At 38.0% G+C, this 25498-nt stretch overlaps 1 protein-coding gene across 1 annotated transcript; it reads left to right on the top strand.

Annotated features, from left to right (window-relative positions):
* On the top strand, positions 1-7988 carry LOC140142896 (dihydrofolate reductase-like). Its single transcript, XM_072164918.1, has 5 exons — positions 1-150; positions 2139-2294; positions 3887-4013; positions 6819-6931; positions 7801-7988. The coding sequence occupies exons 1-5, from the start codon at positions 59-61 to the stop codon at positions 7874-7876; spliced, it is 564 nt and encodes a 187-aa protein (XP_072021019.1). The 5' UTR covers positions 1-58; the 3' UTR covers positions 7877-7988.
* Positions 7989-25498: the final 17510 nt, after the last annotated feature.

Below are 25498 nucleotides of genomic sequence, written 5' to 3'. Positions count from 1 at the left end.
ACCGATCAGATCAACACAGTGCATTTTTTATATTGCCCCAAATCATCTAGTATCAGAAATGGCGTGCGAGAAACCTGTTCATCTAATTGTTGCTGTGAGTAGGAATGGAATGGGCATCGGCAAGAATGGCAACCTACCTTGGAGGCTGAGGTCAGTTTTATTCGGAGCTCAAAATTTATTTAAATCATACACACAGACAGTTACATCAAACCAACCGGCAGAAGTGACTACTAATATCTTAAATCATATTTGTCGCAGAGCAGCTCTCTTGCATGCTTGAAGGGATCACAAACTACGAGTCTGTTGCTAGCACTTATTATTAATGAACAGGGCGCATGCGTCAATCAGAGCAAAAGTTAAGCCAAAAAACTGCCATACTTCTCTGGAAGCTAAAGTTAACTTTTTTTTTCCGTGGTCTGGGTACATATCTGCGATCGTGTAGAAGTGGTGAGGTTTCCGACAACAACCAATTGGCAATGGCCGGTCTTAGTCCGAATAATCAGACCCAGAACAAATTATTAATTTCTGACATTATCGTGTACTGGGTCTGAACTGTTTTCATTCGAAATCTTGATGGCAAATTGGACAATAGAAGCACATGGTGCTACTTCACAGTTTTTAATCCCCTATTCATGTTGCGTGAATCACTGATTTAGTCTCTATTGTGGACCATCCTTTTGATACTTGAGTATTTGGACAAGCGGAACAGGTTTGACAGTCTCCTTTGTCTACCTCTCTGTTTGTAAACAAACGAGGAGGTCGAAATCGTCCTCCTCGCCGAATACGAAAGTCAGCGTAATAGTACGGCACTAGGCCGGTCTATGGGTCGAGCGTATTGTTGTCAAAACCGCTAATCAACCAATTCAATTAATCAGTGTAAATTGTTTATTGCCTGTACGCACAGCCCAGACCATGGAAGAAATTTAATAGTCATGCTACAGTAGAAATTCCAAATGCAGCCTGACATGGCATGACGATGATTTGTGTGCACAGCGCTCGTGATGTATGCTAGATTGTGCGACTGTGCGTGCGTAACATGAAAGTGAATCCAACCATGCCAATGCACTCATGATTGGTTAGTTAGAGAATAAACGATACGAATTTTTATTTTGCCTATCCTCTACCGTCAGATAGGCGACAGGCAGGTCCAATATTTTGAGTAGTGGATGCCGGCGCAGCCGTATCCACTACGATAAAAATATTGGACCTGCCTGTCGCTCATCATAGGTAGAGGATAGGCAAAAAAAAATTCCTATCGCTTATTCTCATTCTTAATCAGTTAAATATTATTTTAATAACTGTAAACAAATTTTTAAGCAAAAACTAAGCTACCGTCATAAAAACTCCCTCATTATAAAATGAACGAAACTTGTTTACAACTTCACATATTCTGTTGCGAGTATTGCTAAGCGCGTTCAGTATTCCGCACTAGTCTACGCATCCAGCGCGATACATACGCCGCACCTCTACACGCTGAGTTACGCATTATCAAGACGCATGATGACGTGGGGTCGTCTACGGCCTGATAGACGGCACCCGAAATCATGCGATTGTCCAATCAGAAATGTGTCTACGAACTAGACCACTCCCACTGACTAAGAATATTGTATCCAAGATCGTGCCTTCGCTTTGTAGTTTGAAAAACGCAATATACAATCATAGCGATTGGATCTTATGATAGAGCTGTTGAAAGCTGTGTTCATTCAATTGAAATTCCTAGTATAGTTGCAAAAATCTTTCACACTGCCAGATTATGCACAGTTATGGTGTAAACACAGGGGTAGCACTAACCTGCGCCATGGGGTCATAGGCGCATTCTTTTAGCTTTTGGCGCACAAAATTACCATTTAGAGGTTGCTAAAGGGTCATTTGAACCCTTTATTTCTATTGTTTTGGATCCATAGTTTAACAAAATTTCAAATTTTTGACCCCTTGTTTGAAAACCCAGCGTTATCCCTGTGTAAACATGAAGTCTGGTTGAGACTGGCATGGCTAATTGAAAATGATCTTGTTCAAATGTCAAGTAAAAATAGACTGCTATAAATGTACTAAGAATGAAGTGTACGCTGAATGTAGAATATAAGATTATGCGACTTGTAAAATGTAAGCTTGTTTTGTTTTGTACATCCAATTTCCAGGAAAGATATGAAATACTTTGCAGAAATGACTTCAAAGACCAAACTAGACAGCAAACAAAATGCAGTGATAATGGGCCGCAAAACCTGGGATTCCATACCTGAGAAGTTTCGACCTCTACCAAATAGAGTGAACGTTATCCTTAGCAAATCTCTTGCGTAAGTATTAAACCCGGAGGGGGGGTACTCAACTTTGGTTTTGGTAGGGGTGTGCCGCTGAGAATTTGAAAGTGGACCCATCAATATACCAATTTTTCAAGAAATTTGGACCCAACGATATACCAAAAGTCAAAAAATTTTGCCAAATTTAACCCAAATTGTCTTAGTTTTTACACATTTTCCCAAAAATTTTGGGAAAATTTTGGCTAGATTAAGGCAAACTTGGGCTATTTTCCGAAAAAAATTAGAAAATTTTGAAAAAAAAGGACCCATCCATATACCAAAATTGACTTAGAAAAAGGGGTCATTGATATACCAAAAGCCCGAAAATGCTACCCATGTTTGCGGCACGTCCCCATATGGTCAATTGTACAGAGTACCCTCCCCCGGGTATTAAACAGAGCATGCAGAGAATGTCAAAGTAATAATATTCAACTTTTTCAGATAATTTATGTTAATTGTTGTAAAATTTGGATAGGTATTGGCTATTTTTACAAATTGCAACTTACACCCATTTGGAAATGGTAAAATGTGTGGGTTTTTTTTGTTGGTTTTTTTTTTTGCAGAGATGATCTGAATGTGATTCAACTAATATTTTTTTCCTTTTTATGGTAAAGAGCATTTAAAGGGGCACTTAAACAGATAGAAAAGTTCACAAGAGCGCTTATTAGAGAGAGGTACTTATTAGAGTGATAAAATAAAAAAAAAAAAAAAGGTTTGTCTCAAAGCTCACAACTGGTTTGAAAACAAATGCGAAATGCGATTTTTTAAAATTTTTTAATTCCCGACTTTTTTATGGTATTTTGAGAAAAAAAGTCTGATTTTCGCCCAATTTTTCTGGAAAAAACTATACAATTTTTTTTTTTTTAAATTAAAAAAATGTCCGCATTTCTTTTTTGTCAAATCGGGTGATTTGGCCTTATTGAAAGGTAATATTATTGAAAACATGACAGATTATGATTTTTAATTAAAAAAGGGGCGATCACAATATTTAAACTGCTGCATCAAATGACCAACAAATAGGTCTTGCAAAATTGATTTGTACTATTATTAAGTAAGGATGGCCACCACGAATAGAAATCTTTTCGAAAGCATCCGGTGTGAAGAAATGCCAATATAAAATTGAGCTGTGTAAATAAGACATTCATTTACTTACTGCGAAATGTCACTCTGTAGTAAAATAAATAAATTGTATCATATAACTTTCAAAAGATATCAAGACATTATTATTACTGGCAAATTGAAAACAATAATAAGTACATCCAAACCACCTGTTCCTATATAACCTTACGTCACCTCTGCGGCCATATAATTTGTATGACGTTATTTACGTCGGCTTCATTAGTGGTGTCAAGGTGATACACCAGTATGCAGTGCATTAGCTAATTAATAATTGATTTGCTAATTTTGACTGCCAAAACTTGGCAAAATGAAAGTGCACATTGAAAACATATATGTGCCAATTTTCAAAAACTTTGCTACGATGGAATGAAACTGACGAAATATTGTTATTATTACTTGAGCATGTTGAGAGAAGTAGTTCCTTTCTCTATCATTATCATAAGTTGCAAATATTGTTGTTTTTAATTCAGAGAGAAGCCAGCTGGTGCTCATCATTTGTGTACAAGTTTAGAAGATGCATTGAATGTGGTGTCAAAGTCTTCTACTGGTGATAATGTAGAATCCATCTGGATCATTGGTGGGGGTGCTGTGTACAAGGTATGTTGTTGTTGCATTGTGGGATTGCATGTTGGTGGGGTACATGTGAGGGATGTACAAGTTTGAGGATGCATTGGATTTTGGTGTTCCAAGTCTCATACTGCTGATAATGTAAAGTCTATCTGGATCACCATGGGTGCTGTGTACATGTTGCTGCAATGTGGGATTGTGTGTGCATTGTGTGTAGGGTGTGCATGTGAGGAGTGTACAAGTTTAGAAGATGCATTGGAATTTTTGTGTCCAAGTCTCCTCTGGAGATGATGTCATGTCCATCTGGAATATTGGTGGGGGGGCACTTCAATATGAAATGGATATTGTGATGTGCCCTGAGTAATTTAATTTGATGATTTGTCTTTGTTTACAAAGTTACATGGGTGATGACATTTTGGGGGAATTCCCCTCTCAAATTGAGCAAAACAAGTTGAATCATATCTACTGTAAAAGTGGAAATTTTCGCGAGGTTTTTATTTTTCGCGAGTGGACATAAAATCGCGAAAATAAAAACTCGCGAAAATAACCTTTTGCATTAGGTTTCTATCGTATCAATATCAAAACCGCTGAAATTTAATTCTCGCGCAATTGATAAAATCTTCAAAATCGCGAAAATATCTTCTCGCGAAAATATTGACTTTTACAGTAATTTGGAATATTTGGAAACCCCCTGAGGTTGTAAAAAGAAAGTGATGTAATGGAATTCCCCTAAGGAAATGATGTCATGAGAAAGGTTAATGTTATAAGTAAGACTTGGGAATTTCCCAGATTGAGCATAGTGTGAAGGCAGTAAATGGCCCATAATAGAATGGGGTTTTTCCCATGCTTGATATATAAGAAAATGTAAACACAATTATTGTCACAGTTGATAGTGTTGATCTGGGCTAGCTAGCTAATATGCTTACAGTCCAATTCCTTCAAAGAAAGGAAATTGCAAACCAGAAATATTTTATGTGGTCAAAGTACTACTATTTGCCAGTGTTGTCGGAGAAGATCTAGAATATGTCAAAGAATGTACTTCTTCCAAGAAAGGAAATATATTCTTCTGTCGACTTGCTGAAGTCTGGTATTTTGATTCAACGCAACTGTCAAAATAAGTGGGGACAACTGCATCGCAGTCCTGCTTCCTGAAGATATTGTGTGAAAGGTGGAAATAGCACCAAGTTTGGAGAAAGCGGCGCAAGGAGTAAGGAGATTTGGAGAACTGCGCAAGGAGTTAGTATTGGAGAACGGCGCAAGGAGTTTAGCATAGGAGAACTGCGCAAGGAGTTATAAACGTGTTTGGAGAACCCATTTTCGTATATGGATTTTATACGCAAGGATTTATCAATGCAAGTGTACAAAGGACTTCGCTGATTTTCGCAGGACAAGTGATTAAGGATATATACATCAGCCGTCCAGAACATTGCAAGAACTTAATGATCGCCAAGAAGAAGAATGCTGGCTAAGTACCAAATAGATAATGAGTGATTATATTTGATTATTGTGTATGTGCATTTGTTGTCATAAATTGTACCAATAATAACGTGCTTTCAATTAAAGACTTAGTTTTTGTTAGCATAATCAAACAGTGTATTTGTGTTGTGCATTCGTGTGAATTTGGGTGAAAGGTGATTTTGGCCTTGAGTCAAGTACGACTCGTAACAAAATAGGTGTAGGGCTGACGCTTTCGCACTAAGGGGCATTCGGTGAGAGCAAAATGTAAAAAATATGGGGTTATTGGGTGAGAGCATGATTTTTGGCATTTATTGAGAGCAAAATGTAAAAAATATAGGGTCATTGGGTGAGAACATGACTTTTTAAATGGAATCTTTGGGTGAGAGCCGAGATAGCGCCGCAGAAACCTCGAAAATCAAAATTCTAATTCTAAATCTCTTCAAATTTCTTTGTTTTTTCAAAATAAGTAACAAAATCAGTGATAAATGATTGTTGCTGTTCAAATTGAACTAGTAAGGGTCTTTGGGTGACATATCAAATGAAAAAGTAGGGGGTCTTCGGGTGATAGAGCATGTGTTCGTAAAAAAATATGGGGTCTTTGGGTGACAGCGATACAGAAAAATAGGGGGGCCTTTTCAGCCCTATACGCGTCACCTCCAAAGTTGGCGCTGTGTACAAGGGATGTTGTTGGCAATGTAGGGGTGTGTGTGGGGTGGCATTTATATAAATGTATAGGACACATTGGATTTGGTGTCAAAGTACCCTACCAGTGATAATGTTGAGTCCATCGTGGTCATTGGTGGGGCACTGTGTACAAGGTATGGTGTTGGCAAGGTGGGAGTGTGGGTGTGGCATTTTCCAAGTTCAAAGAATGCATTGGATTTGGTGCTCAAGTCTCTTACAGGTGATAATGTAGAGTCCATCAGGATCATTGGTGGGGGTGCTGTGTACATTGTACAAGATATGATGTTGGCAAGGTGAGAGCATGTGTGTGGAGGGGGGCATGGGGGTTTACATATGGGGCACAGTGTCATAGCCCCGGTATCTTCATGGCAGAAATTGCCATAGTACATGTAGGTTGAATCCACAGCCATGCATGGCCATTTTGTTCCGACCTGTTTAATAGTTTTGAGACACATAAATGGGCCAAGGGACATCCGACTAAAGGCTATTGACAAAATAGCCTGGTGACTGACCTCTGTGTGTGTGAGTGAGCATGGTATACGGTACTATACGCCATGAGGTCATCTGCTTTTAGACTGCCCCCACGAGTGCCCTACGCTGTGCTATAGTTCAGCACATATAAAATCAGAATCAGAATTATTACAATACAATCTTTTATTCTTTTCTATTCTATTCCACTGTTGTGCTTTGCAGGAAGCAGTGAATAAATCTTTGTGCAATAGAATTTACTTAACAAGAGTACTGGCTGACTTTGACTGTGACACATTCTTCCCTGAGTTTGACACCAAGTTATACCAGCTGATTGTGTAAGTATCACCAGTGTTGCCAAAACTTTTCAGCATCAATGCGCGGCGCATTGACTCGCCAGGCCGCGGTAAAGGATTCTCAAGTAGCCCAATTTTTTAAGCTTCCAAAAAAGCGCCCAATACCGGATATTTGGGCGGATTTACCCGCATTTAGAATGCAAAACACCCAATTGGGCGGAAAAGCACTTGACTTTAAAACTTCTGGTACTTACTGGGAAGTTACTGACCTATCAATAAATGGTCACAAAACCCATTGTAATTTCAATTTAGAGCTTCAAAGACTCAAAACCTTTATAAATCGGCTAATTTGAAAGGAAAAGACATCAAATTAGTGCGCTGACCTGAGACTGGCAAAAGTAGGCAAGTAGCGGCATGCTTTTTTGAGTAGCGGCAAGTGATCGCCAAGTAGCCCAATTGTGCGCCTAAGGCACGGCATTGGCATCACCGAGTATCACCGACATCAAAATATCATTATAATATTCCCAGGGGATGACTATTTTTTGGCTGGGGGAGGGTCACTCGCACACAAGTGCTCCCCCATTCACATCCAACAACCTCTGAAATGTACCATACATGGCATATCATACATGATCAATTTTTATCTCCCAAATGGTGTATACATGCAGATGCTATTACTGGTGCAGCTCCATACAGGACAATACCACAATTAACCTATATTTAGAAGAACCATCACAGCCCCATTGCATACTTTTTACTTTATTCATGTTGTATGCAATACTGAAACCCACTTGTAAATGGACATCTCCCGGGACATCTGTCTCCTCTGGTTGCATCAAGCAAATTTTGATAATAATTGAGGCTGAATGAAAATGTTTTTTACCAATATTATTTTTCCTATTTCTTTGCAGTGACCCAGAAGTCAATGGTGAAGTTCAGGAAGAGAAAGGAATAGAATTCAAATATGAAATCTATGAAAGGAGCTAATGGACATTTGTACCAGCATTTGTTTGTTCTGTTCAAATTAGTTAGATGTGGAATGTGGACAAAGACTGATATGATTGGTAGTGGTACTACATGTACTCCATCCACTAGTCACATGTTTGTGGCTAGGTTCTCACCTACAGCTGTTATTAACATCTTTATCCTGTACCGTTGTCACTTGCAAAAAAAATGAAGGAATTATCTGATACTGAATAAAGACTCTTTTGCATCTGATGTCATCTGTCAATCAAACTCAGAAATGATCTTTATACCATTTGTTGGGATGATTGCAATTTCTGAATACAGCTGTAAAACAGTATGCCTTATGGTTAATTTTGCACCTTCAAACATACAAACTGACTCAAAAGTTACATATTAGTATTAAGACACTTTCTTTCCTGAAGGTTCCATGTCAACAATGCTTAGAAAAGTTGCTTTTTTCCTTTCAAAGTTTAGATATATTTAGCCATTTTCTGCAATTCCTTTTCTCTGATGAAGAGACCTATGAATCTGCCTTCCTGACCAATCACAGGCCGTGGGGAGTTGATTGTCAGATGCAAATTGTAATTTTTGTGGTTGGAAGGCTATGGTACTGATCAAAGTAGACAACAGATGTGTCTACACTCTACAGTGATCTAATATTTATTAGTAGAGATATAAAAAATACAGTTCAAAGATGTGTGGTGGTCTGTGACCCAATTGACAGCCTCATAATTTTGCACAGTTCAAAATGCAGATTTTGGTATCAGGTGAAACCTCATATTTTTCTCATAACTCCAGTGAAATTTTAAGCCTGAATATGTTTCATATAAGTCATGTACTATGAGCCAATGTGAAAAAACATTTTTTCTTCTTGATTACATATCTCCTGAGAAATTTAACTCAAAACCTAGAATAAGAATGTTTTGGTGATGGGTCTCAATGTGTGGTAACACACCTTTTAATTTGCTGATTTTTTACTAAATTTTATTCTTCCAAATAAGGCAAGGTCTTGGACCAAATGTCCTAAAAATGTGCAAGGGCTTTATTGAAGGGCGACTCAATGTTTTGTGAACAAATTTCCAATTCATAAGAAACACATGAGGCCCACAACAATTTTGACTTTATTTACAGGCCTTTTTACACCATCAATGCACCAGTGTATGATTGACCTTATAACGCTTGACTGAAATAAACATGACATTGAATGTCATAAAACACAAAAAACAGGTTTGTGAACTAGTTTCATTGAGTTTGACTCATGTTTCCAGCAAAGAGGAACAAACTTAACATGTGATTTTCAGAGCTGTACCTTAAAGACCATGACATACTAATCTTAAAGAACGTAGCATTTTTGTTGTTACCTAAATGTTGCTTATTGAAAAAATGATTGCCGATGCCTGATCGATAAGTCGTTAGCATACCCTAGTGTCAAATGGCAAGCAGTTGACTTGAAGGAAACTTTGTCGCTAGCCAAGACTGAACGCTGGTCAAGGCATTAGCCAGAGAGAGTGTCCAGGTGTCATTTGGACACCCTGTTTTCAATTTGGACACCCTAAAATTCTGATTTTTTATAATGGAGTGAATAGGAAGTGGACACCCTGATTTTGTAGAATAAGGTATTTTTGACCATTTTGGACACCCTAAATGCCTTGACATTGTTAGGGAATGTGAAAATACTACCAACATTGATTGCTAGCAATAACACTGCGACTGCTAGTAGATATGGGCATTATCTGGGGTTTTTTCTGTTGCAAAGAGATTAAACCCAATGAGAATGGAGCCTGTGTGTAATGCTATGTCTGCCATATTGGTTTGTCATGAATGGAAACCACTGGTATTTATCAACAAAAGCCGGTGCAGACACTTCAAATCCAAATTTACCAGGCACATTAATTATAGTACACTATTACGAATCTGTGAGTCTCAAAGGTTATCATTTGAGCAGAAAATTATCTATGAAAAACAAAAATTGCAGTGGAGAATCAAAAATTACTACAGAGATCCAAAATTGTCTGTCTGTTCCAGTTGATGCGAATTCCTTTGGACTAAAAATACCAAATCTTACAACAACAAGCAGACTTCTACTACCAATTGCAGGGGCGGATTTAGAGGGGGGCGCACGCCCCCTCTATTTTTTGCAAAGTGGCGCCCGACTTAATGCATTTTTGCAGAGCGGCGCCTGACTTTGTGTGGGCGCCGAGCCGCCGCGGCAGCGACGGTGGCTCGGCGCCCCCTCTATTGAAAATTCCTGGATCCGCCCCTGAATTGGGGGCTCAATGTTCAAATTTGTATTCATATGGGTTAGTTTGTTTTGTAATTCGTAATTTAAACAAATGCCTGTGATTTTTGTCCAATATGACAGTAAACTAAATAACAAACCAAAAGTTGGCTGACATTCTATGAACAAAAGTGCTAGGAGGTTAACCCCTGAAATGTTTTAAATTTATGTAAGTTAAACTTTGACTGATGTTTTTTAACTATTATTTTTAAGGGGGTAGTCCCGGGGTACTACACCCTTGGCAAATTTTGTGCCTTTTTTTGCATTTTTCTCAAAAATTATAGCGCATTGGTGACAAGTAATATATGCATATTATAGGGGCAAGGACTACAACTACTGCACTGGAAATTTTATTTCAGCACAGACAACAGTTGTGGAGTTACAGTCAAAAATGAGGGAAAACCAATATTTGATCAATAAATCAATAACTATTTGCCTTGAGTTGCTGAATTTTCAGTCCAGTAGTTGTAGTCCTTGCCCTATAATATACATATCTTACTTGTCACCAATGCACTATAATTTTGAGAAAATGCAAAAATAGGCCAAAATTGGCCAGGGTGTAGTACCCCTTAAAACGTAATCGGACATAATGACCCCCCTACCCCTAATGAAAGACTTTAATTTATATAATGTCAAACTTTTGGTTTGTTCCCTAAGACACGGTTCTCCACTATCAAGTCTAGAAATTGAGGGGTTATTACTGAAATAGCTACCAGGTGTCATCTTTAGATAAGTACTCGCAAAGACAACAAGGCAGCTCTCAAACCATGCTTGTCTGCTTTTGCGACCGCTTGCATTCGCAATAGATGTTATCCATGTTCTATAAGTTGCATTGCCCGCCAAAGTCATGCAGGCAACTCTTGAGGTCGTGCATTGAATTGGTTTGAATGAGGAATACTACAAGAAGCAGCGCCTTTTGTTAAAAGTCACATGAGTAATGTGGATAACCTCTATTACTTTTGGTAACAGAAGTAAGTGAGACAAAAATCACTGAAAAAATACTGTAATGAGTAACACTATAATCACTGAAATACACACTTGAGTTTGAAACACCACTAAAAATTTAATAATTTTGGCATGATTAGTGAGTTTTGGTGTGATTAGTGAATTGATCTTGGACACTATTCAAATTTTCAGCAATGAAGTTAGCTCAATCCTCAGTGTCTATTTTTTCTCGTGGAATATTGAGCTACAATCCTGGAAAAAAAGGTTGGAACACTTTGCCTGTATTTTGGTATATCTCTGCCCTCACTCCCCCAATTCAATGTTGGACCAAGACATGTTGTTAGCAGATCCGTGAGAGAGTCCAACATTGAAAGATGAGGAGTGGGGAAGAGATACAAGGGAGCATGTGCTTCACATATATTGCATCCTTGTTTCACTCTCTTCAATTTTGATAGGGTACACAATTCAATTTTTTGGTACAAGTGTGCCAACTATTTTATTTCCAGGATTTCAGCTTGAAATTCCCCTGGACAAGGACTTTACTGCTGATTGTCCCGGTAACCTGATCCTGGTTGTGATGGCTATTATATGTAGACTGACCAGGGTACTGTGCATGTATACAGCTACATCCCTGATTGATGCTAATTGGTTTACAAGGTGTGTCTTGGGCCACAGCAGTGGCAACTTTCTGTGAAGCGCAATGATCTTACTGTGCTATATGAATCTATTTCTTTCCAATGAGAATTGCAGTGTTACTCACTTCAGAGCTCATTTGAGATTTCAGTGATTTTATTTCATAGTGACTATAACTACACAAAAATTGGATGTGATTCAAAAACAACATTGGCAATGTATATCATGAATATCATTTTATTCATTCCAAAATGTTCAGGCAAATACACACTACCGAGCACTGAAGTACCATGACACTGAAAAACACTTTGGTCATGCAAATCTGTAGTCCATTTCTGATCGTTTTTGATTGGAGAATGCAGTCAAATGTTTATGGGCAGCAGTGGCATGGCCGTGTGTCCTGAACTCGCCACCCTTAGCATTACATGACAAATATTATGAATTTTTACACCAACCGGGTTTCTAATTAGATTATCTCGACAATCATCAACCCTAAACTAGCAAAAGTATACATTTTTGGAAAGCTGAAGGCATCAGCAAAAAATTTCCAATATATACATTTCAACTCATTATACAGGGTGACCTGCAAGTTATACAGGGTGGAATAAAAAAGATTTTGATAACAAATTGGTCACTCAATGCATTGCTTATTACCAACCTACAGTAGTAAACTGGAAGTAAACATCGTTCATTTGGTTAGAGGAAATGGAGAGCCAACTGACTTTGGAAGAAACCAAAATCACAGCTGTTTGGTAATCTCGGAATATAGGGTGTCCCAAAGTATGTTAGATTTTTTTACAATTCAACATATTTTGAACCTAAACATTTTCCCCCCTAACCCATACAGAAAAAATATGTCCATATTTAGCTTCATTGTCAAATTCCCCTTCAGAAAATATATACTTTGACTATGATAGGATAAGTAATTAAAATTTTACAGTAACTTTCAGATTTTGAAGACATCTGCATTACTTACTACAGTGTTTAATATGACAACGGGTAGTTTTGTATGGAAAAGTTTGTATTTTCTACACTAAACCAATCATAAATGATTAAAAACAATTAGTAGAATTGTTTAGCTGCAAGGCTGTGAGTCGTTTAGATGCTAAATAGAGTCCAACTCCAATTTACAGCCTTTACAGAAGCAGATTACGCACTAAAAATACCAATCCCATAGAGTTTGTGTGTGCCACATCCCCCACCACCACATCCCCACCACCACATCCCCCACCACCGCCACCATGCCCATTCTGAATTCTATGAAGCACAGTGTCAGTATTAAAAAAGTTCAAGTATTTCTTTTTACAGGGTTGAAAGTGTATTTTATTCAGCAATAAAATGAGACCACAAGCATGACAATAACTTCTTGCTTGACAGAGATATCATCATTTATTTTGAGTCGACTTAGGCAAAATGTAACGTCGCCACCTTTTTTTGGTGGAGAGCTAAAGACACACAACCGCATAACTAAATGGGGGAAATGTCCCCCTCTTTCCAGAATGTCCATGACCCAAATCAAACACACACAGGAAAATCAGTTCCCATACTTTCAAAATTTAATGGTATCTCCCATGATCTTTGATGGATACAATATATTATATTTTAGTACATCCATGTAGTCATATTTGAGTTAGCAACTTTTTTGCTATATTAGTGGAACCAATATTTTTAGGACTCCTCAAATTACAATAATCAACCAAAAATTTGCCAAATTTGTGATGTTTATCTTCCTTTTGGCTTGTTTAGACCACATGTTATCCTTATTTCAGGTCCATTTCTGTTTCAAACTGTTTTTATCAAGCAACATGGAGCCACTAAAGATGATACCAAAAGAGCTGCTGTGCAGACAACATCGTCAGGTGCTGTAAGGCTGTGAGTCTTTATATTAGTTTTGCGTCGACCAAATTGTGAGAGCACTGGCCACCGTATATGGATTGCGCACTAGATTGTGTGCACTTTTGTTATTGGTCGTACTGTGTTAGCCTGATCAAAACGTAAAAATTGTTTATTTTTGAGGAAAATTGTGTGTTATTTTGTTAAGTGAAGAGATAAAAGTGACAGTTATGAATGAGGTTAATAAAATTGTATCGGTAATATGTGACCCCTCAGCACAACATTTTTGAGATATTCAACCAAAATATTCTGCTTGAAATTAGCTTTAAAATGATGTATATCATGTCTATAGTACTTGACATTTAAGTAGCGAAAAATCAATAAAACAGTCAATAAATCCTTTGTTTCCTGTTGTTTCTTGTTAAGTTCAATGGAGCATATCTCAATAGTGGCACTGGCGACATCCAGGCTCAGTTGTGCTGAGGGGTCACATATGTCGTCATATGTTGAAAAATCTAAACGTTTTGCTTCGGTTCCAAAAGCAAAATGTTTACATTTTTCACAATCATGCACAGTTATAAACCTCTAATTAATGTCATTTTGGTAGCAGGTCAGCTGGACAATTTTGCCTCGTTGATAACTTCATACAAAGACAGCTCCTGTGCTCCGAAAATTAAAGTAAACCAATGGTAGAAATACTAAAGATTGACAGATTTATACTTCCAGGCAGGACGGGTTGCATTCAGGAGCTGCACATCCTACGGACTAGTCACTTGTTTGGCTGATTTTACACACTGCACATTCCCATCTGGGACATACAATCGTTGGAGCACCTGACGATGTTGTCTGCACTGCAGCTGCAGCTCTTTTGGTATCATCTTTAGTGGCTCCATGTTGCTTGATAAAAACAGTTTGAAACAAAAACATTTTAGAATGTTGTTGGCACTTTGTACATTTATACACATACCCAGTGTAAGCGGATGACGCAGGTCTAAGAGTCCTAGACCCCGTCCTAGACGTGCTACTTTTTTGGTAAATTTTACCCACTGCAGCTTTTGTGGTACCATCTTGATGTGCAACTCTCTTGTTGTCTTGATACAGTATTGATGGATACCTACATACATTTATATGACACCTCCTCCAGTGACCTTTTACTGAGCCGGCTACCTTGAAAGCTTTCTCACACAACACACATTGGAAAGGATGCTCCATCTTTATATGTGCTTTAAGACCAATATCATCCCAATGAGACAATGCAAGACAATGAGGGCACATCAGATTTCCAGTACCTTTTGACGTCTTTACAACAGGTCTTTCTGACTCTGCTAGTGCTTGCAATAGTTTTCCTAATTGTAGTCTCCTTACCACATCTGGGTGGTAACATGTGTAGTGCTCCAACAGATCAAAAGCTTTTTCAAAAGCTATATCTTGTTGTTGGCATGCAAAATGTGTACACCTGTAGAATGTCCATACGTTTGAACAAGATGTAGTCGTGCGACACCAATATTTAAAGTATTTCTTCTCATGCCTCTGTACGTGCCTTCTATGGGAGTTGTGTGTAGCAAATCTATTGCAATACTTGCATCTAAATGGTCTCAAAGTCGCCATCTTTGGTTGCCGAGTCATACACCTGCACCTGGAAAATAGATTCATAAATCAGACAACAATTAACTCCTTATACACTACTGCTTTTCTTACAGAGCCCATGAATGGTTAATTACATGATATAATCATCTCAGTAACCAATCAAAATAGAGCTTTTAGAGCAATTTCAAGCTTAAGAGCCAGTCTCCCTTATTATGTACATGAATAAGGGGGTTGTGATACAAAAAAAAATAGAATTGTCTCTAAAAAATAATTTTGGTACATATTAGCACCAACAACTCACATGTAAAATATGGCGTGCACAGCGCCCTCGTTCAACTTAAAAAAATTCTTGAAATTTCAGCCTCTCTGAGCCTTATTTGCAAATGGTAAACTTTGGGAGGTGCATAACATCATGCGCCATCATCATCCCAACCTGCATTTTGCATTTTTTTAAAGTACCAAATGGTTACATTACAAAAACCAAGAAAAAAAATTGGGATCTTGATGGCGCACAAAATCAGCAAATCCAATGATTTGATGAAAAGCGCCCTCATGCAAACTTCAAAGCATCATAACGGGCTGCGCCATCAAGATCCCAAGTCCGAACAAGTTTGAAATTAAAGACCTCCATGGCAAGTTTCATTTTTCAGCAAAAAAATTTTGGGATTTCGTTGGCGCATCGAGTTAACAGAGGTCAAAGGTCAAAATTTCCTATTTTCGCACATATTTGCACGCCTGTATTATTGCGCCTACGTTACTTGACTCTCCAAATAGCATTTCATCAAAGAAGAGGTAATTCTCTGCAAGAACTGAAAAAAATTAGCTTGGGATCTTCATATTTTTCTGATTTTTTGAAAATGGACTTAGCCTTATTTTGGAGGTCAATTTGACCTCTTTTTCCCACTCGCTGCACAATGTGGGCTTTTTACTGCATCACAAAAAGATGCGCCAACAAGATCCCAATTTTATTTTTCATCGTCTAGCTTCTTTGGCGACCAGTAGACAAAAAACAAACAACAGCTAATTGGGATCATGTGGGTGCACTAATATAAAAGAGGTCAAAGGTCACGCTTTGTGCCAAAGTGATGCATATTTGCCTATGTGCAGCACAAAAGTGGAACTTTAACCCGCAATAAAAATGTGCGACAACAAGATCCCATCTTACTTTTTGGATGATTGGATAAAGGGGCTTATGTATAGCTGATAACAAGTAAAAAAAAAAGTGGGATCATGTGGGCGCACTAATTCAATAGAGGTCAAAGTTCATACTTTGTGCCGAATTGGCATTATTTTGCCTATGTGCAGCACAAAAGTGGAACTTTGACCTGCAATAAAATGTGCGCCAACAAGATCCCATCTTACTTTTTGGATGATTGGATAAAGGGGCTTGTGTATAACTAATAATAAGTAAAAAAAAAGTGGGATCATGTGGGCGCACTAATTCAATAGAGGTCAAAGTTCATACTTTGTGCCGAATTTTTTTTTCAATGGGGATCACCAGACATGTCTCATAGAAACTTGTGTGAGTGCATTTCAGATGATGCTGATTCCATCATGGTAGTTGGTGAGAGTAAAAAAAATTTTTGTCAAAATACTTAAGTCATATTTTGCAAAATTTGAGTGAAAGGTTGCCGAATTCGGCAACTTTAGGCTAAAAATCGGTAAATTTTGTATGAAGTATGAACTTTGACCTCTATTGAATTAGTGCGCCAACATGATCCCACTTTTTTTATACTTGTTATCAGTTATACATAAGCCCCTTTATCCAATCATCCAAAAAGTAAGATGGGATCTTGTTGCGCACATTTTTATTATGGTCAAAGTTCTACTTTTGTGCTGCACATAGGCAAAGTAATGCCAATTCGGGCACAAAGTATGAACTTTGACCTCTATTGAATTAGTGCCTACATGATCCCACTTTTTTTTACTTGTTATCAGCTATACATAAGCCCCTTTATCCAATCATCCAAAAAGTAAGATGGGATCTTGTTGGCGCACATTTTTATTGCAGGTCAAAGTTCCACTTTCGTGCTGCACATAGGCAAATATGCATCACTTTGGCACAAAGCGTGACCTTTGACCTCTTTTATATTAGTGCGCCCACATGATCCCAATTAGTTGTTGCTTGTTTTTTGTCTACTGGTCGCCAAAGAAGGTAGACGATGAAAAATAAAATTGGGATCTTGTTGGCGCATCTTTTTGTGATGCAGTAAAAAGCCCACATTGTGCAGCGTGTGGGAAAAAGAGGTCAAATTGACCTCCAAAATGAGGCTAAGTCCATCTTCAAAAAATCAGAAAAAATATGAAGATCAAGAGATCCCAAGCTAATTTTTTCAGTTCTTGCAGAGAATTACCTCTTCTTTGATGAAATCCTATTCGGAGAGTCAGGTGACGTTGGTGCAATAATACAGGCGCAAAAATGTGTAAAATAGGAAATTTTGACCTTTGACCTCTGTTAACTTGGTGCGCCAACGAAATCCCAAAAATTTTTGGCTGAAAAATGAAACTTGCCATGGAGGTCTTTAATTTCAAACTTGTTCGGACTTGGGATCTTGATGGCGCAGCCTGCTATGATGCTTTGAAGTTTGCATGAGGCGCTTTTCATCAAATCATTGATTTGCTGATTTTGTGCGCCATCAAGATCCCAATTTTTTTTTTTTCTTGGTTTTTGTAATGTAACCATTTGGTACTTTAAAAAAATGCAAAATGCAGGTTGGGATGATGATGGCGCACGATGTTATGCACCTCCAAAGTTTACCATTTGCAAGTAAGGCACAGAGAGGCTGAAATTTCAAGAATTTTTAAAGCTGAACGAGGGCGCTGTGCACGCCATATTTTACATGTGAGTTGTTGGTGCTAATATGTACCAAAATTATTTTTTAGAGACAATTCTATTTTTTTTGTATCGCAAATCCGTACATAATAAGGGAGATTGGCTCTTAATCCCCTTCATCCCTATAAATTATTCTTACCATATCTCTGATTGACTCAATACATGAAATAGCCTTCTTTGCAAAGAGGCAAATAATGCAGTTGGTATAGCGCCCATGGGGTTAAAAAATCTGGCATCTAAAACATACCAATCTTAACTTTCTTCAACCTTAACATGCATATTTAATAAAAAATAAATTTTGCAAGTGTTTGGTATAAAAAAAAAACCTCATTCTACACTTTGTCTTGTCTCTTTTTGAGATTAGGTGCGATATCAGAGGGTTGTTGTTACTGGTTGGCAGTGATCAGCAGCACCTTTATCAGCACTTGGAGGGGTCTTAGTGGAAATGAGGGTATGGGGAATAATGTGCGGCAAATTCAGGATGCATTTTCAAACTTGGGTTGAGGTGAAGGTCATGAAGGTGTACAAGTTGAAATGACTCTTTGATTTGAAGAAGTCAGGTTGAGACAGCATCACACCCATGGGGAATGGCCATTTTGATATATTCATTTGTCCGAACCAGTTTTCTATGGAAGTAACACCACAAGTATACTTGCTTCAAGTAAATGAGCATCCGTAGTTAGTAGTTGATCTAACGCAAACTCATTTACCCAAATACAATCTCGCACTGACATCTATAAATTTTCATATGTACCGTGGACAGTACGAGATTGGAACGACTTACCACACACCATAACTGATATAAACAATCCAGACCAGTTTAAAGAGGCACTTCACAACTATTTCAAATCTAAGGAAGCTAACGCAAGAGACTAAATCATTTCACGCATGCGCAATAATCCTGCTTGTTTAATTGTCTTCCACCTAGAATGTTAAGCAGTAATCAGAAGAAGAAGAAGAATGAAAATTGTATGGCTACTCAAAAATAGTGGGTTTTTTTTCCAGAATATTGGCCCACATTTCCAAAGACACACAAATCCCTACACACACAACACAAATCCCTACACACTCACATCCCAGGTAAAATTATCCACTTACCAGCTCAAATTAATATAGGATATCCATGTGGCTTATTTTGTTGCAGGTTGGCCAACAAACTTTCCATCTCGAGCTCGTTGATGGAAGTCCGCTGACGACTTAGCGATGCATTTTCTGAAATCCGTCACTTGTGTTTGACATTTTCTCCAATCACGATGTTCTGCCATACAATCTTGTACCGCGTAATGTTTATTCAGACACCCGGTCCTCTTGATCATCTCATCAACCGGATCTACCTCATCATCGTCTTCATCTGGTTTTCGACTCCAGTCATGTTTACCTCCATTGGCTGCCATTAGTATCCTATGCAAACAAATGAAAATAGAATAAGCCTTTTCATAAATGTGGGTAGCTCGATATTCTGATTTATTTCTACCTTTACGTGCATGCATGGAAGCCTATTACTTGACTGAATTTCAGAGGTTATGGTCGCCATTTTAACCTACAGCTACAATGTAAATTATGCTATGGATCATCGTTATTGCATGATATTTACGCATTCAATGCTAGACTACTTTACTATGGGTTTTCGGTCGGACAGCGGTGCATTTTTTTTACACGGAGGTTATTTATTCTGTTAATGTTGAAATTTGGATTCATGAAAGTTATTTCGATGAGTCAACTTATCTTTTGAGCAAGATTTGGTAATTTGGACAGTCTAAAATTTTGCTAAAGTGTAATTTTAGCAACATTTTTGATGCAATCGCCTCTCGTGATCAGCTGTGTTTACCTCTGAACTTCCATTGCTTTGCACTGTGTCATGCTTCAGCGAATCCGACTAGATTTTGAATGCAATGGTCTCTACTAGCCTAGAATGTAGGTATGCTAGGCAAACCACATTTGCTAGTGAGCCAAATTCGCCTAGAACACAATACATATTTACATAGAAATTTAAAAGAACAGGTACGGTAGGTCAAGGAAACCTACATGTACATAAATCAGTCCTTCGTTTAAATAAATCAGTGGAGCTCAATTAATTGCTCTCCTAGAATTGTTCAGGAGCGCAACTTTCAGCACTTAAAATTACACTCCTGGTAGGCAGATCGTTTTGCGTAGAAATTTCCATTATAAATATTCTTTATAAAAGCCCCAAAATTTTGACCAACCTGCTAAGAATTGAAGTAAATTCTGCAATATTTGTAAATGCAACGTCAGGAAATCTTGCACTTTGTGTATGCTTTCCGTAACAATGATTTGATGGGGGAAATCCCAGCCGGCGGCCCGGATGATGAAATTCACGCTTTGTTTATTACAGGCGTACAAGAATGAAGACATGCGGTTAATGTTTATTTACTTATTTATCACAGTTGACCTGAAAATATTCAGTTTTTAATGTTTTAAGTTTATTTTCTCATAAATAATCTATGTTTCCTTTATTAATATTATTGTTACGTTGAATAAAAGCAATTTTAAAGGCAAAATCAAAATGATAATTTTTTTTTGTATTATTGTGGCACCACATTTTAGCGCCATCAACAACACGTTAATTTAAGAAGTCTGGACCCCGGAAGTAGGAAAATTTGCTATAAATTAGAAATTGGCCGAGTTTGTGCATGTTTTTGCACCTGTTTCTGACCACGTTTTGGACCAAAACTGACACAGAAATGAGATCATATGATATGGAATATTAGGGCGAAAATGTACTTAATTTATTTGAACAATTGACATTTGATGGGGTGTAGACCCGTGGTACGTGTAGCATAGGTCATTATGAAGTTCAATGTGCTGCGCTGTATTGATGGGTTTGGTTTACTCGTGCCTCCATCCAGGGCAAGGAGCGCAGTGAATTGCGCTAAAGGATCAGAATTCAGAAGAGCCAAGGAGCGTTAGCGCAATTGCGCTCCTTAAAAATGAAGGACTGATAAATATACATGTATTGTCTATACTTCACTTGACCCAAATATATGAATGTACGGAAAGTGCAAAGTGCTATGACAAAAAGGTTTTCAGTTTTGGCTTTTTTTACTCAAGGGCTTTAATTTGATATATAAAATGATGCAGCAGTTTGATGGCAAATTTGAATTCACCTAGCATGCTATAGAATGTGAAGCTATCGGTGAGCAAATTCTTGGCTAGAGTTCTCGAGCAAAGCCTGAGTGTATAATGTAGTGTCGGTGACAGTGACTAGTAGTACTATAATCAAATGCAGTAAACCTTTGACGAGTGCATACTACCCTGATGTTGGAAAGTCACAGCTAACTTAAAGGAGTATTTCGTGATCCTAGCATCCTCTTTTTATGACATTTTTCAGTACATATCCACGAAAAAAGCATATTCCCAAAATTGATTTTGATTTTGCATTTGCGAGTTATGCATGATTATGTGTATACTGCTCCATAGACAATACGCTGTAATTTTGTTCTGGTGCACCAGAACGAAATTCAAATTTCGGGATATCTTTGCTAAACGGATTAATCTGCAAGAAATATTTTGTAGATAAACATTATGTAGCCAGAGCATTCCAGTGATATAAAAATCTCAACTTTTTTTTAGAAAAGTGGGGGGATGAGGCTGTGGATCACGAAATGCCCTTTTAACGCGTACGGCGCAAAGTAAAGTTCATTCATAAATTTCAACTCAGCAACAGCAGTTCGCCTCAGCAGCCAATCAGAGACAAGTGCGTTTCAACGCAGTAAATATGTGATGTATGCTTAAAGTACGCTCTTGTCAAACCAAACCAGAGGCCAGCTAGAGGTCTGCATCATCTCCGGTTTCACCAGGTCATCACAAATCTCAACTCATATAAGTACTCCTTTTGCCCCCGGGTGATACTAATCTGGAACGTCCTACCATTGGAAGCAGTTTACAGCAACAACACACCAGGGCTTCAGTTCGGCAGCTTTACCAGCCATCCGAAGACTGCAGCCTCCTGCTTCCATTAACGGGTGGTAAATCCCACATCAAGTTTTTAGCAGCACCCTATGTTTTCATCAGCCTTTGTTGTTCACCGTTTTTGTATATAAGTTGCACTTGGACCGCACTGCACCATTCAACATCCGGGACAGCAAGATTTGCTTTTAAGGATGATAATGAATCAAGAATCAAGAATGACAAAGTTTTACTGCATTTGATTTTAGACATTGTAGATACGCACAGTAAATTTTAAGCTTACTGAATTTTAAGCTTACTGAATTTTTCCAAGGTAATTCTGTACCAAGATCGCTCCCTTAGAAGTGCTGGCTACTCCAGATTGCAATCAAAATATATCTCATTTGCATCGTCTTTATTTTTGGCTTTAGAGGTTCAAAATTGGGTTTGACAACATCAAAAAATCACTGAATTTATCAAAACTTACCAGCAGCCTGTCGCCACTTAAATATAGACCGTCACATTTATGGATTGTCCAATCACAGGTTACGAAAAACTTTTTTTTTTAGGGAGGGTTAACTTCCGGAGGAGGGGTGTGCATTATAAATTACACAAATAAATATTTACCTAGCTGGGGGGTTTACACCCCCCAGCTAGGTATTGTAATCGTTCGGGTTCTTCCGCTAGAAACAAACAAACCACTGTAATCTTCCCGTTTTCTTCCGCTGGCAACTAAGTGAAATTGCACATGTTTTTGTACTTTATGCACCAAACCCTCTATCTTTTTAACCAAATATCCCACAGAGTTGTGCGATATGTCAAACTTTTCCTCTGGTCATAAGGAACAAAAAGTCAGTGGTCACATCTCTGTAGGATCATTGGTTAATGAGATATAGTCACTTTTTTGTACTTTATGCACCAAACCCTCTATCTTTTAACCAAATATCCCACAGAGTCGTGCGATATGTCAAACTTTTCCTCTGGTCATAAAGAACGAAAAAGTCAGTGGTCACATCGCTGTAGGATCATTGGTTAATGAGATATAGTCACTTTTTTGTACTTTGTGTACTTAACCCTCTATCTTTTACCAAATATCCCACAGAGTCGTGCGATATGTCAAACTTTTCCTCTGGTCATAAAGAACAAAAAGTTAGTGGTCACATCTCTGTAGGATCATTGGTAAATGAGATATAGTCACTTTTTTGTACTTTGTGTACTTAACAATCTATCTTTTTAACCAAATATCCCACAGAGTCGTGCGATATGTCAAACTTTTCCTCTGGTCATAAAGAACAAAAAAGTCAGTGCTCACATCTCTGTAGGATCATTGGTTAATGAGATATAGCACTTTGTGCATTTAACCCTCTATCTTTTTAACCAAATATCCCACAGAGTCGTGCGATATGTCAAACTTTTCCTCTGGTCATAAAGAACAAAAAAGTTAGTGGTCACATCTCTGTAGGATCATTGGTAAATGAGATATAGTCACTTTTGTGTAGTCCTCTATCTTTTTAACCAAATATCCCACAGAGTCGTGCGATATGTCAAACTTTTCCTCTGGTCATAAAGAACAAAAAAAGTCAGTGCTCACATCTCTGTAGGATCATTGGTTAATGAGATATAGCACTTTGTGCATTTAACCCTCTATCTTGTTAACCAAATATACCACAGAGTCGGGCGATATCTGATATGTCAAACTTTACCTCTAGTACGTGAAGATGGCCTGATTGGCGCGAGGTTCATATCGGTGCGTATGCACCAAATATGTATCTTGTAAACCTTAATAAGTTTTGCCTTGCCTTGCTTCGTAATCCTGTTTGGGCTGGACAAAAAAAAATTTCCACTTTTCCCCAGTTTCCCCTAGGTATTTCGTCTTTAAGCTTACTGATATACAGGGATTGAATACGAGTGTCACGGCCCTGGTTAGTGTGCATTCAAATCAGAGATCCCTGTTCAAGGCCATCTTACTTAGCCGTCGGAAATGATTGCAAATTACCCCGGGCAAATTACACATTTGTAATCATTTTGACCACAAAATATGATGTGAAAACACAGGTAAGCAATGAGAACAAGTCCTCAAACATTTGAAATTTGTAGCTTACTACAACCTGATGATGTACTCATCCCAGGCAAACCTTAGTTAACACATTTGCTAGTCAGCCAAATTCGCCGACAAAATGCAAATCAAGGGGTTGACACTAAATTCACGGTTGTTCTATTTAGCAACGCAAAATCTATGAAAAATTCAGCTGGTTTACTAGCTAGAAAGTGAGGCCAGTTATCGATCCGTTATAGCTCGTTATGAATAATTCATGTTCGACCCCTTGGATCATGTTAATTGAGTTTCGCAAATAACAACGTTGTTAGTTTTGCGAACTTTGCCTGTTCAATGAGAGTATAGCGCGCCCCCAATACATCTGGGCACAAACCAGGCGAAAACGATCCAGTTTAATGAAATGGCGGACGGGTATTCCCATCAGGCACCAGTGATATGTTTTTTACAAAGAAAGTCTACTAATTTGATATGAAATGACATTTTGCAATTTGCAAAGTCAAAATTAGGACTTGCTGGCAATTCAGCATCGAAGTGGTTACGTAATTCTCTTGGTTACCGGATCACGCTACTTTGGTATGCCTTCGAGTGCCATATACTTTATGTGGTGATCATTTCGATCGTGGTTCATTACTCTAGCGCGTGATCCCGTTGACATAGTAACATTACGTAACTTCGATACTGAATAATATGAAGGAAATATGTGACAGAGGCAATGTGGGAAATAAAAGTAGTATTTAAGTTATAATAACCTTTGATACCCGACCTGACCTCCATCATGGCGCCTTATTCGTCTTATGTATTTCTATTATGCTCTCAAGTAAAATAAAATACCAATCTGCACTGAGTAGACAATGTTACTTGGCTCCCAGCATGAATTATTGATTTTTTACCCGGAGGTAAAGAAATGCACAGTGTATGTGCATGATGTGCAAGCATACTCCAAATATTTACGGTAAATCTGAATAGTGGTCACATGTTGAAATATCATGTGTTCGGGAAATCACGTGGCAACATTTTAATAAGATTTCAGGCTTGTTTACTAGTTAATTGCCATTTGTACTCTTTATTATTTATCTTTGTTAATTAACATATATTTTAAATGCTGATAAATCGTGGTTGGCTGCCCATGATATCTGTTAAATTCAATGTTTTATGAATATAATTCTACCACGCAGAGGGGGTCACGCAGCAGAATTTCACATCACCTGACTTAGCTAGATTTCGAAGCTCTGCTTTTCAAATTCATGTAAATTTCAAAGTTTATACATTTAATATATTTAATATGATACTAATTTTTTGTTATAACCAACTGGTACACGAAATATACTAGCTTATTACCTATACAGAAAGGTGATTATCAGCCTTCACTCAGCAAATTGACATGCCTGGCATATGCAGCCATTCTCCGTCTGGGTAACATGACTGTCGCCCTCAATACGTCTGGGCACAAATTTAAATAACAATACGCTATTTACATATCAATGTGGCCTCATGCTAATTAAAGCTGCCCCATCCAGGAGTTCATCTATGTGCATATTTACATAGAAATTTAAAACAACTGGCCGAAGAAGG

This window comes from Amphiura filiformis, chromosome 20 (assembly GCF_039555335.1).
Source record: "Amphiura filiformis chromosome 20, Afil_fr2py, whole genome shotgun sequence".
Classification (NCBI taxonomy): domain Eukaryota; kingdom Metazoa; phylum Echinodermata; class Ophiuroidea; order Amphilepidida; family Amphiuridae; genus Amphiura; species Amphiura filiformis.
This window is presented reverse-complemented; position numbering and strand designations above follow the sequence as displayed.

What these genes read in the sequence shown, in the direction of transcription:
- LOC140142896 (XM_072164918.1), top strand. Translation starts at nt 59, where the DNA reads ATGGCGTGCGAGAAACCTGTTCATCTAATTGTTGCTGTGAGTAGGAAT. An exon ending in AACCTACCTTGGAGGCTGAG is followed by an intron (nt 151 to 2,138) that starts GTCAGTTTTATT and finishes TCCAATTTCCAG; the next exon opens with GAAAGATATGAAATACTTTG. An exon ending in ATCCTTAGCAAATCTCTTGC is followed by an intron (nt 2,295 to 3,886) that starts GTAAGTATTAAA and finishes TTTTTAATTCAG; the next exon opens with AGAGAAGCCAGCTGGTGCTC.